Source organism: Oncorhynchus clarkii, chromosome 5 (assembly GCF_045791955.1).
Source record: "Oncorhynchus clarkii lewisi isolate Uvic-CL-2024 chromosome 5, UVic_Ocla_1.0, whole genome shotgun sequence".
Taxonomy (NCBI): domain Eukaryota; kingdom Metazoa; phylum Chordata; class Actinopteri; order Salmoniformes; family Salmonidae; genus Oncorhynchus; species Oncorhynchus clarkii.
The window spans coordinates 7,537,580-7,551,336 of record NC_092151.1 but is presented as its reverse complement, the minus strand read 5'-3'; the positions used below and the strand labels follow the sequence as shown (position 1 = coordinate 7,551,336).

General features: G+C 42.2%; 1 protein-coding gene across 2 annotated transcripts in view; it reads left to right on the top strand.

The window, feature by feature from the left end:
- Positions 1 to 5,163: 5,163 nt before the first annotated feature.
- The window catches only part of LOC139408283 (multivesicular body subunit 12Ba), a 45,768-nt gene continuing 37,174 nt past the window's right edge, over positions 5,164 to 13,757 (top strand). Inside the window, exon 1 of one of the 2 annotated variants that reach the window (XM_071151989.1) lies at positions 5,164 to 5,403. Coding sequence is in view for 1 of the 2 variants with exons in the window: in XM_071151988.1 (XP_071008089.1) it covers positions 5,547 to 5,597 (51 nt within the window). In the remaining variant the exon portion in view is untranslated. Of the gene's footprint in view, positions 5,598 to 13,757 lie in introns of both variants that reach the window. The other variant, XM_071151988.1, reaches the window with a different exon arrangement.

Here is a 13,757-nt window from a genome sequence, read left to right as displayed (position 1 = left end):
AGTAGTTGCAGGCAACAGTATTTTTCAGTGACAAAACATTTGTGATGTGAGTCTTCCGTTTACACACAGGTGTTCGGAGACGCAGATAGCTAATTAGCACAGGTAGTCCCTTCTGTCTTCCGTAAACAAGCGTTGTAAGATCAAATCAAAAAATCAAATCAAATCAAATTTTATTTGTCACACACACGTGGTTAGCAGATGTTAATGCGAGTGTAGCGAAATGCTTGTACTTCTAGTTCCGACAATGCAGTAATAACCAACGAGTAATCTAACCTAACAATTCCAAAACTACTACCTTATACACACAAGTGTAAAGGGATAAAGAATATGTACATAAAGATATATGAACGAGTGATGGGACAGAACAGCATAGGCAAGATGCAGTAGATGGTATCGAGTACAGTATATACATATGAGATGAGTAATGTAAGGTATGTAAACAAAGTGGCATAGTTTAAAGTGGCTAGTGATACATGTATTACATAAAGATGCAGTAGATGATATAGAGTACAGTATATACATATACATATGAGATGAGTAATGTAGGGTATGTAAACATTATATTAAGTAGCATTGTTTAAAGTGATGACAATAAGGCCGTGTGGGAACCCTAACCCTATGAATCAAATCAAATGTAATTGGTTACATACACATATTTAGCAGATGTTATTGCAGGTGTAGCGAAATGCTTGTGTTCCTAGCTCCAACAGTGCAACATCTCAAAGTAAAATAATGTAATTAAGAAATATATAAATATTAGGAAGAGCAATGTCGGAGTGACATTGACTAAAATACAGTAGAATAGAATACAGTATATACATATGAAATGAGTAAAGCAGTAGAATAGAATACAGTATATACATATGAGATGAGTAAAACAGTAGAATAGAATACAGTATATACATATGAAATGAGCAAAGCAGTAAGTAAACAATATTAAAGTGACTAGTGTTCCATTATTAAAGTGGCCAGTGATTCCATGTCTATGTCTATAGGGCAGCAGCCTCTAAAGTGCAGGGCTGAGTAACCGGGTGCTAGCTGGCTATTTAACAGTCTGATGGCCTTGAGATAAAAGGTGTTTTTCAGTCTCTCGGTCCCTGCTTTGATGTACCTGTACTGACCTCGCCTTCTGGATGAGAACAGGGTGAACAGGCAGTGGCTCGGGGTGCTTGATGTCCTTGATTATCTTTTTTGGCCTTCCTCGCTGATATGAAAGAAAAGGTACCACAGGTGATGCATGTTGATGTTGAGATGGAGCGTCGCGGCTCTTAACAAAACGCTGGGTTATGGATGTAACCTTGGTTTTAATGGGTCGCCAAACAACCTACGGGTGACTCCTTCCCCTTCACAAGATGTGATGGAGACGCTTAATATCAAAGATGTTCACAGTCACGCCACACACTTTCTGTACCCATGTCACCTGTCACTATAAAAGGCTGTGTGGCGTGACATGCTGTCTATTACTTCAGTCGAACCCCACGGAGGTGGAAGAACAACATGAAAGCTTGGCGACTTGTTACTCTTCTCAGAGAACTGAGGTTACATCCGTAACCCAACGTTCTCTTTCGTTCTTGTAACCAAACGACCTATCAGAGGCTGTGTGAAAGAGGTTGTTCGGACAACAGAGTAGGATAACTCACCATTTAAATTAAACCCAGATGAATCTCTGGGACGTCCTTGTATCCACCACAGTATGTAACAGAATATAATTACCCCAAGAGAGTAACACAAAATTAACACAACATTTCAACTGTGGTATACACACGGCAAGCTGAAAGCTATAACTTACAACACGAGGTGCAACAGCACCAAGAGTGGAAAGCCTTTGTATAGAACATCCAATCTCACTGATGGTTGATAAGTAAGTAAGTACAAGGTTCACGGTACGCTCACTTATCTGAGTTGAGAGAGTGTGCCAGAACCACAGATCCCACTGATGGTGTGAACATAACATTGAGTCTGTAGTACCTCATGAAAGTCATGGGTGTTGCCCAACTTGCAGCAGCACAGATAGAGTCTAGGGGAGGCCCCTCTGAACGAGGCCCATGAAGTGGCCATACCCCTGGTGGAGTGTGCTACCATGCCATGTGGAGTTGTTCTACCTGCTGCAGCGTATTCATTTTGACACTGCGTTGGTAATCCAATGTGCCAGTCTCTGCTTCGAGACAGCGCCCTCTTTTGATGTTATCCCCAAGAAAGCTGTTCTGTTTGACAAACAGTTCTTGTTGCAGCAAAGTAGGCACTCGACGCCCTAACCGGGCAAGGTGTATGCAACTCAAGACTTTCCTGTGAGGAGTGGGGAGGCAAATGAAATGTTGCTATGATTAAGGGCTGGTTAGCATGTGATGATGAAAACACCTTAGGCTGAAGGGTAAAACGCAAAACAAAAAAAAACATGTTTTTAAAAAGTAATCTTGTAATGTAAAACACGTAAAAAAATATATATTTTACCTTTATTTAACCAGGCAAGTCAGTTAAGAACAAATTCTTATTTTCAATGACAGCCTAAGAACAGTCATTCTGCCTGTTCAGGGGAAGAATGACAGATCTGCACCTTGTCAGCTCAGGGGTTGGAACTTGCAACCTTCCGGTTACTAGTCCAACGCTCTAAATACTAGGCTACCCTGCCGCCCCTCCACTCTAACCACTAGAGTACCCTGCCGCCCCTCCACTCTAACCACTAGGCTACCCTGCCGCCCCTCCACTCTAACTACTAGGCTACCCTGCCGCCCCTCCACTCTAACCACTAGGCTACCCTGCCGCCCCTCCACTCTAACCACTAGGCTTTCCTGCCGCCCCGACATGAGTGAAGAAAAGACAGTATGTCATGCCACACTGCCTTTTATAGACAGGTTGGTTGTTTAGCAACAACCGACACGCACAACTATGGGGCAAAACAGATGGATGGCATAGAATGTTGACAACATGTAAACTTGTTGTCTCTCAAATACATTGTTACAGTTGTTGGTTAGCTAGCTAGCTAGGGAATTTTTGCATGTTAGCATTGACATGAAATCAGTCAAAACACCTCATAACAAGAAATGGTATCAAGAACAAGATTAAACTAGCTGAAACGAGTCACTTACGATTCCCCACATGGCAGTTTCTTATCATTGTTGGTAGCTATCTGGCCATCCAGAACCATGGCAGTTTCTTATCATTGTTGGTAGCTATCTGGCCATCCAGAACCATTGCAGTTTCTTATCATTGTTGGTAGCTATCTGGCCATCCAGAACCGTGGCAGTTTCTTATCATTGTTGGTAGCTATCTGGCCATCCAGAATCACAACTCAAGCAGACTTTTGGGCTCCTGAGTGGCGCAGTGGTCTAAGGCACTGCATCTCAGTGCTAGAGGTGTCACTACAGACACCCTGGTTCAAATCCAGGCTGTATCACACCCAGCCATGATTGGGCGGTGCACAATTGGCCCAACGTCGTCAGGTTTAGCCGGTGTAGGCCATCATTGAAAATAAGAAGTTGTTCTTAACTGACTTGCCTAGTTAAATAAAAATAAAATACTTCTGCCCCCATTGAAGCTGTCCTTCCATGTTTTACTGATGTTGTCAGCTGACCCGTCCATAGTGACAGGTCACGTGGATATAGTAAGGGTGTGACGTGACTGTAAAGTTCTTTGATATTAAGCACATCATCATGTGAAAGGGATGTTCCCATAGGTTGTTTGGCGACCTGTTACAAAACACAGTAACTCCCCCATACAGAAGATGCCTTTGTCCAACGACTCTTATGTGTAATGGAACTGAGTCATGATCAAAGGCTAGGTCTAACTCAGATTGTAGCTGAATATGCACATAAACTAATAATGGGGAAGGAAATTATTAGGACTCATCTCTTCAGTAGGTCCTATGATTGAGTGTAGTCTGGCCCAGGAATGTGAAGGTGAATGGAAAGGCACTGGAGCAATGAACCGCCCTTGCTGTCTCTGCCTGGCTAGTTCCCGTCTCTCCACTGGGATTCTCTGCCTCTAACCCTATTACAGGGGCTGAGTCACTGGCTTACTGGTGCTCTTCCATACCGTCCCTAGGAGGGGTGCATCACTTGAGTGGGTTGAGTCACTGATGTGATCTTCCTGTCCGGGTTGGCGCCCCCTCTTGGGTTGTGCTGTGGCGGAGATCTTTGTGGGCTGAACTCTGCCTTTTCTCAGGATGGTAAGTTGGTGGTTGAAGGTATCCCTCTAGTGGTGTGGGGGCTGTGCTTTGGCAAAGTGGGTGGGGTTATATCCTGCCTTTTTGGCCCTGGGGTCTCCTGACCCCTCCTGTCTCAGCCTCCAGTATTTACGCTGCAGTAGTTTATTTGTCGGGGGGCTAGGGTCAGTCTGTTATATCTGGAGTATTTATCCTTTCTTATCCGGTGTCCTGTGTGAATTTAAGTATGCTCTCTCTAATTCTCTCTATTTTACTCTCTCTTGGAGGACTTAAGCCATAGGACCATGCCTCAGGACTACCTGGCCTGATGACTCCTTGCTGTCCCCAGTCCACCTGGCCGTGCTGCTGCTTCAGTTTCAACTGTTCTGCCTGCGGCTATGGAACCCTGACCTCTTCACCGGACCTGCTACCTGTCCCAGACCTGCTGTTTTCAAGTCTCTAGAGACAGCAGGAGCGGTAGAGATACTCTGAATGATCGACTATGAAAAGCCAACTGACATTTACTCCTGAGGTGCTGACCTGAGGTGCTGACCATCCTCGACAACCACTGTGATTATTATTATTGACCCTGCTGGTCATCTATGAACATTTGAACATCTTGGACATGTTCTGTTATAATCTCCACCCCGCACAGCCAGAAGAGCCTGGTTCCTCTCTAGGTTTCTTCCTAGGTTTTGGCTTTTCTAGGGAGTTTTTCCTAGCCACTGTGCTTCTACACCTGTATTGCTTGCTGTTTGGGGGTTTAGGCTGGGTTTCTGTTCAGCACTTTGTGACATCAGCTGATGTAAGAAGGGCTTTATAAATACATTTGATTTGATTTTGAAATTAAAAGGAAAACAATATGACAGTACATTTTTCATCAGAAGCAAAGAATTCATAGCGGGCTCATTTATAGTTCTTAACTACATGCACTGTTGATATGTCCGTCACAAAACAAAACAAACATGAGCAGGGAGGGAGGGGGGTATTACCATATCACTTCTGCCTTGGTACACTCCCTCATTCTCTCACTGCAATGTCCACAAATGGCAGCTATTAGAATCCGCTAGCTATAATCTCAGTCACCTAAATGCTCAGTAAATCAACTCGTTGGGGGGGGGGATTAGCTAACATCCCACAAAGGATGCATTTCTTGCGGCTGTAATTCCCGAAAAAGGGGGAGAAGAGGAAAAGAAGATAGAAAGTCTAAACCAAGATTGTTAAAAAAAAAAAAAAAAATCTGAATTGTTGGGCCTCACTGGGTAAGAAATCGATTAGTTAGCTTGCAAACTAGCTAGTTAGCTTAGCTGCTTAAGTAGTTAGCATCTGCTTCTCTCCGCGGTGGCCTCGAACGAGACCGCGGCTTGTAGCACTACTGCTAGCCCCCCCTGCTGCTTCTGTGGTCATGAAAAGATGCTTTTGTCTGAAAAGGAGGGACACTGTGCCGCGAGTAACAGTTAAGTCTATACGAGAGATTTAACGAGATGATGACACATTTGGAGTAATATATATGGATTGTATATGTTGCTAATTTTGCTTTGCATAATTAACCTGCTAACGTAACTAGCTACCGATGGTGCATGCTAACTTTGTCTTTCGTTGTCTTTTCTTTCGGAGCGAAAGATGCTAACGTTCGTTAGCTTGCTAGCTTTGTTTACTAACTTAATTAACCAGTTCTACTGTTACCATATTATGGCAAGCCGTGTTGGTTATTTTAATAGACTTTTAGTTACCTCGTTAAGTTAGAAATGTGAATGAACACGTTAGCTAAGTAGCTAGCTAGCACTGGCTGTGTTCGTTAGCTGCCTGCCGATGTTTTGCTAACATTAAGCTATGTGCCAATGTCAAGGACTCACACAATCAGCAAGCAAGCATTCTCTTACCAAAGAGTAACTTTCGCTGCTAGTTAGCAGCGTATGTCTTTCTACAGCCATATATATATTTACTAACGTTACCTAGCTAATGAACTAACTATATTTAGTTGGATGAAGCTAGCTAGCTAGGTCTGTAGGTAGGCTAGGTTCCCAGTCAATACAGCAGGCCACTTATTTAGCTAGTTTCCTACACAGTGCATTCAGTCATACAACATTGTTGTTGTTTTTCATCCAAGGAAATTGTGCTGGCTACACACCCAATGGAGATATTTACTCTCATGCACACCAAGCAAGGTATTCTGCAATCTTGTGCCTATTTGTTGGCAAGAAAGTGTATATAGATAAGCTATAATGGTATTCCTTTGCATGGCTTTCGGGTCACTCAGAATATTGTTGAGGCCTCAGATAAAATAGTAAACAGCCAAGAGATGCAGGCATTTACTCTTTGAGTTGAGTGAGTCTACAGCTAAGTATAATTGCAGTTTAGTCTCAAACTCTTTGTATCAGCCACCTAACTTTTAAAAACAGAAATGCATACTTCTTCCTATCTAGGCCTATGGAATGTGATTGGCACATTTTGTAAACAGTTTTGTAAGAATTAAAATGTAATAGCCAAATTGGAGTCATTAAATTCGCAAAATGCAGGGATAGCTGGTAAATTCGTTTTTGGTCTGGTATCTGTAGTCAGTGCTTGGTGCTCTGCCAAGGCATACAGAAGACCTAGTTACTGTAACTTTCTTACTGTATTAATTTGTTCTGGGATGTTGTTGTTGCTGGATTTGTTCAGTTTGAAAGGTTTGATCATCTTTACTGGGGTGTATGTGTTAACTTGTCCTGCATGAGGTAGGCAAGGCTAAATGCTTGAGAACCATCTCTGTGCAGAAAAGTAATTAAAATCTGATGATGGACCTGGCTAATTTTAGCTGACACTTTTTCAGCAATTCATTGGATTTAGCCTCAGACATGATTCTTACATGAAGAGAGAGGAAGTTGTGCGTCTGGTAAGTCATTGTCCGGGATTACAAATGGGTAAATAAATATGAGTTACACATTGAAAGACCTCAATATACAGATTTTAAACAAAGTAGCCACTACTTTCAATTTAGATGTGTTGGTAGCCTAGGCCTTTTTGTTTGGAATGCTGAGACATTTTGGTATTCCTCCCCTTCCATCTTGCGTGCGTTAGTTTTCTTTATGTTAATTTTAATAATATTTGAGAGAGGAGGGAAGCTAAATGAAGAACTGGTTCTTGAGGAAGTGACCCATGATTTCACATACCTGTTTTGAGCTAAATGAGGAACTGGTTCTTGAGGAAGTGACCCATGATTTCACATACCTGCTTTGAGCTAAATGAAGAACTGGTTCTTGAGGAAGTGACCCATGATTTCACATACCTGCTTTGAGCTAAATGAGGAACTGGTTCTTGAGGAAGTGACCCATGATTTCACATACCTGCTTTGAGCTAAATGAGGAACTGGCTTTGAGCTAAATGAGGAACTGGTTCTTGAGGAAGTGACCCATGATTTCACATACCTGCTTTGAGCTAAATGAGGAACTGGTTCTTGAGGAAGTGACTCATGATTTCACGTAACTGTTGTGGGAGCATAACATTTGGGTAGTTTCCGTTTACTACATTTGCCCAAGCAGTTGACGTAACACTTAAATTGATGTTTGTTTGAGTTTCTCTTCAGAAAAAGGGGGCAAGGAAGCCAATTGTTGGAAAGTCCTACTGTATTAGGGTATGTAGGCTGTTTTTGTTTTCTTCATGTGAGGACCAAAGCTAGCCTAATGCAAGCTGACTACTTAACTCACTACCTATTCTAACTGTCCTTGCTCTCAAACTAATCTAGGCCTGTTAATGACACATTCCAGGCTCTCTCTGTGTGTGTGTGTCAAGTGTGTTCACTTGCTGTTCAGCTCCTGTTACTGTAAGCAGAGATACAGCGCCTGGATGGTCTCTGCAATCTTGGCAGTCGTGTTCCTCCCTGTCTCCTTAGCAATGTCTTTTTTCACAAGAAGAATTCAGATAGGACTCTGCTCGGTATGGACCTGCTTCGCCCCATTAGCAGCCACACATGTGAGTGGTATGTACATAGTGAACAACAGTGTAATGTGTGGCGACCATGGCCGGACCCCCCTGCTTGTGCATGTATGGGTGAGTTGTGCATTTGAGCTTCTTGGCTAGCCCAGCGACCCACCTAACCTCTGCTGTTGACAAATGCTGGATTCCTACATGCTATACCAGCCACTATGCATTTGTTCTCACTGTTTAGGCACATGCTTGTGTGTACGGCTATGATGTCCAGCTTCTTCCTGGTTCTGTGAATGAGTGAGTTACCTGGTTGTACAGTAGCCTAATATATCTGTCACTGTCAGGTGCCTGCCACCAAGTCACTTGTCAGGTTGCTCTCTCTAGCCTGTCACCATCAGCTGCTTCAACTCCAGTGACTTGGGGGGGTCTGTCCCCTCCTAAACCTGTGGTATACATTTCACATCAGTTGTTTCCTTTGCCTCAAACTGCTCCTGTTTACCTCACGAAGTTGACACAGCCTCTTTATGTCAGTTGTTTTGGCAAGGGAGCCGGGTAGCCAAGGAGATGCCAGGCGGGAGGGCCCCGGTTGCCTAGGTAGCCTCCAGAGTGTGTTGCCTGCTCTGTGCAAACTCCAAAGAGTTCAGCTCTCATTAATATGCTGCTATGTTTTGATGTCCCCCCCCCCCCAAGTCTCAATATTCAGCCCACTTAAAAAGAGAGGACAAAAGGGGAAAAACCAACATAAAGTATGTGAAATCCTATTGCCTGGAATGACAGCTGGGATGAAGTACTACCACAGTCATACAGTAGGCTTGTGCATCTGGACACTGCTTCGACAACTGGCATAAAAAAATAAACCTAGCCAAGTGTTCAGTTCTTCTCCCTACATTCTCTTTTTCCCCTTCCGTTACGCGTCTCAGTCAGATTGGATCTGACCACTCCCTCTACAGACACCAGCGTGCTGCGCACTCAAGCTCCCATTGGGTCTATAAGAAAGGATGGGATACACAAAGAAAACTGTAGACGAGCTACATTTCTACCAAATCACCACAGCTTTAACTCCAATTAAAAATATACTGGTTTATAAAAGTAGGGAAATATGTGTTCCAACTAAGAGCTGTGGTTTTGGAATATTTTAGACTTTTTTTTGTTGCAAACTGCTCTAGTGTGCCTTTTTTTAGAGTAGGTGACAACCCCCTCCCCCTAAACCTAGACAGGTTCCAGACTGAAATATGCAGCAAAAATGTTTTGAAGGCAAATACCGTTTTCATTCGTCAAGGAGCCTACGTTGTTTCATGTTTAACAAAAGACCACTAAGATTAAACTCTCAATTCAAACGCAGGGCAAAAGAAACCACCAGATGTGGGTATCTACTGATTTGTTTTTTTTAAAAAGGGGAAGAATATTTGCTTTCTAATGCTGTTTTTGTCTCAACTCCCATTTTGGTGAAGGCTAATAACAACCTGTTGAAAAGAGAGTAAACGGTGCACAGTGATATTGATGAGGAAGACACACTTGTTTCAGAGTAAACGGTGCACAGTGATATTGATGAGGAAGACACACTTGTTTCAGAGTAAACGGTGCACAGTGATATTGATGAGGAAGACACACTTGTTTCAGAGTAAACTGTGCACAGTGATATTGATGAGGAAGACACTTGTTTCAGGGTAAACGGTGCACAGTGATATTGATGAGGAAGACACTTGTTTCAGAGTAAACGGTGCACAGTGATATTGATGAGGAAGACACACTTGTTTCAGAGTAAACGGTGCACAGTGATATTGATGAGGAAGACACACTTGTTTCAGAGTAAACTGTGCACAGTGATATTGATGAGGAAGACACTTGTTTCAGGGTAAACGGTGCACAGTGATATTGATGAGGAAGACACTTGTTTCAGAGTAAACGGTGCACAGTGATATTGATGAGGAAGACACACTTGTTTCAGAGTAAACGGTGCACAGTGATATTGATGAGGAAGACACACTTGTTTCAGAGTAAACGGTGCACAGTGATATTGATGAGGAAGACACACTTGTTTCAGAGTAAACGGTGCACAGTGATATTGATGAGGAAGACACACTTGTTTCAGAGTAAACGGTGCACAGTGATATTGATGAGGAAGACACACTTGTTTCAGAGTAAACGGTGCACAGTGATATTGATGAGGAAGACACACTTGTTTCAGAGTAAACGGTGCACAGTGATATTGATGAGGAAGACACACTTGTTTCAGAGTAAACGGTGCACAGTGATATTGATGAGGAAGACACACTTGTTTCAGAGTAAACGGTGCACAGTGATATTGATGAGGAAGACACACTTGTTTCAGAGTAAACGGTGCACAGTGATATTGATGAGGAAGACACACTTGTTTCAGAGTAAACGGTGCACAGTGATATTGATGAGGAAGACACACTTGTTTCAGAGTAAACGGTGCACAGTGATATTGATGAGGAAGACACACTTGTTTCAGAGTAAATGGTGCACAGTGATATTGATGAGGAAGACACACTTGTTTCAGAGTAAACGGTGCACAGTGATATTGATGAGGAAGACACACTTGTTTCAGTAGCACGAGTCGCTGTTCAAATGGCACATACAGTCCTTCATTTAGCAAATTACCTCAACTCACAAAGGCCATTGACAATGGCTGCATATCAACTGCAATGATATCTGTAATCAGTGTATTCCCCCCCCCCCCCCCCCCAACTTTTAACCACGGTGCACACAGAGGACTTTATATCCGTGGCAGAAAACTAGAAAGATGCATATCCCCTCTTACTAACGGTACAGCGTTATTGCGTTAGGTAGACATATTTGTTGACATTTTCTCCCTTTACGATGATGATGATAATGATCGGGACCTGTTCGCAGGGCTTTAAATTAAAAATAAATATTGGGAGCAATGATGCGCCTAACTTAGTTATGAAAACCACAGAAAATATATACAGAAAATATATTTTTTATTTGATTGAGATACAGACTATATGAATTCGATCTAGGCTATGTTTAAAGCACGTGTTGTCCCCCAAAACTAATATGTAACACTTTAAAAAATATGATTTAACTATGAAAGCCTGCCCACCAAGATTAAACTCACAACAAATATATTTGTTTGCTATAAAAGCTAAAATGTTGATACGCATATCTGTCATTGAAATATCATATTAGGTTTCTACATTGTATAAAAGCACTATTTTCCTATTGCGATGCAGGTCATTGAAAATTGAACACGGTCCCCTTTTAAAAACGTAAAGTTTGAGTGATGACATGCAAGAAATCAGTCATTCAATTCATTCATTGCTATGATCATTGATCTCCTGAAGAAGATATCCCCTTTCCTTTCTCTCTGTGCCACCAGATGTTTGGATGTGCTGCTAAAGTTCCCAGGTTGTTAGCTAGCAATCTAGCTAATGAGGTAATAAGACTGAACAAAGGTAAAATAAATGGTTGACAAAGTCGATGCACGAGTAGATTTTCTTAACTTCGTTGTTGGTTAAGGGCTTTTAAGTACGCATTTCACTGTAAGGTTGGATTCGGCGCATGTGACAAATACAATTTCGATTTTTATATAGAATGGCCCATAACGTGGTTTATGAATGTAAAATGCTTTCCTGGTTATCCGCTACTGCTATAGGAAGATAATGTTGCGCGGGTAATATGGGTCAGATCTTTTGAGATGGTTGGGCTAGAAGCAAGCCGTTTCGCTGTAGAGTATGGTGTGAACATTGCGCCAACGAATCTGCACTTGCTTGTTTATCTAGGGCGCTCGGAAACAACCGTACAGTGAAGCCTGACACGGAACCCAAACCGGCTGTGCGCCATCGAGCATACATTTATTTTGTCCCCCCACACCAAACGCGATCAGGACACGCAGGTTAAAATATCAAAACAAATTCTGAAGCAATGATATTTCATTTGGGGACAGGTCGAAAAGCATTAAACCTTTATAGTAATTTAGCTAGTTAGCTTGCACTTGCTAGCAAATTTGTCCTATTTAGCTAGCTTGCTGTTGCTAGCTAATTTGTCCTGGGATATAAACATTGAGTTATTTTACCTGAAATGCACAAGGTCCTCTACTCCGACAATTAATCCACACACAAAATGGTCAAACGAATCGTTTCTAGTCATCTTTCCTCCTTCTAGACCTTTTCTTCTCTTGACTTTATAATTGCGATTGGCAACTTTAATAAATTAGGTGCATTACCGCCACCGACCTCGTTCGTCTTTCAGTCACCCAAGTGGGTATATCCAATGAGGAGATGGCACATGGGTATCTGCTTCTATAAACCAATGAGGAGATGGGAGAGGCAGGACTTGCAGCTCGATCTGCGTCAGAAATAGAACTGACTTCTATTTTAGCCCTTGGCAACGCAGACGCTCGTGGGCGCACGCGAGCAGTGTCGGTGCAATAATTGAATAACATAGCTTTCTACATTTATTTTGCAGCGAGCAGTGTAGTCAGCCTGCTATGCCCGTTTACATCGTGACGTATTTCATTACGTACAGGGGTAAAAACATATATATTTTTATGTTATTTTCACTCTACTGAACAGACAAGTGTAGTGTTTGTAATGCAAGATGGAGGAGAGACTGTCGTCAAAGATCACATTTATTTTGGAAGGGTGCAAAATTACCTTTTTCATTCACGACAGGAAAAATATATTGTTTCAGGTGATAATAAAACATTTTTTGTTACTTGTTTCTCTAAGAGCAGCTAGCTTGCTAAAAGCTAGGCTAAGTTGAAGATACCATTGTAGCTAGTGACCACCACCCAATAATTATAATTTAAAAAAACATAATTGCCATCGCAATAAGCTTAAACGGGAGGCAACGGTCAATATAATTGGCTGAACAGCCAATGTGTATTATTTTTAACATTTACTATTAAAATACACTAGTACTCGTATAGGAATGGGTAACTGTTTACGAGTTGCTAGCTATCCCATAAAGCCATAATCGAAAACCAAATGTTTTTCTTCTTCTGTGGTAAGTACCTGTTCTTCAATGTGATCTGGCTGGACTGAAGATGAAGGGAACAAAATGTAATTATGCCTTCAACCGCCGTTGCGTTTCCACTCCGTTGTGGACGTCTCCATTGACATGCAGGACATCCGACGCAACGAAATGGGAGTGCTTATGGGTGTTAGTGCTCCCAAAATAAAACTTCTGGTCGCCCAGGAACATATTTTGTTGCACGTTAGAGCCCTGCCTGCTAGTTGTAGTTGTGTGATAACGGCACTGTGTTTTCAATGTGGGCAGAGATTAAACTTGTTTAATGTTTAAACCGTCACACCCAGACTGTCAGGTCCCCTCCATTCCATGTCCTATCTGTGAATCAGTGGAACCCGTTTTTTTGCTGCGCTGTTCGAGGCAGTGTTCTTTGCCATCTCTAATTCTGCAAAGCATTTACGAAGCAATCTGATTCTGTTTGTTATTAAGGAGGCCAGGTTACCCTTTTTACCTCTGAGTAATTTCTGTCCGGAGCATTGGAATCAGCTTTTCCTTAATACATGTCAGGATCAATGTTGTTTCTCCAACAATCCAACTAACATTTTTGTCTTGTTTTGTTAACTAGCATTTGATCAAGTTTGCTTTCAGATAAACATCAGTGAAATCCTGCTGGTCTTGTCTATTAGGCAGTGGTAAATGGTCATAATCAGGCCACATCCTCTCTGTGAAACTGAGGTCAAAACTAGTACCCTGT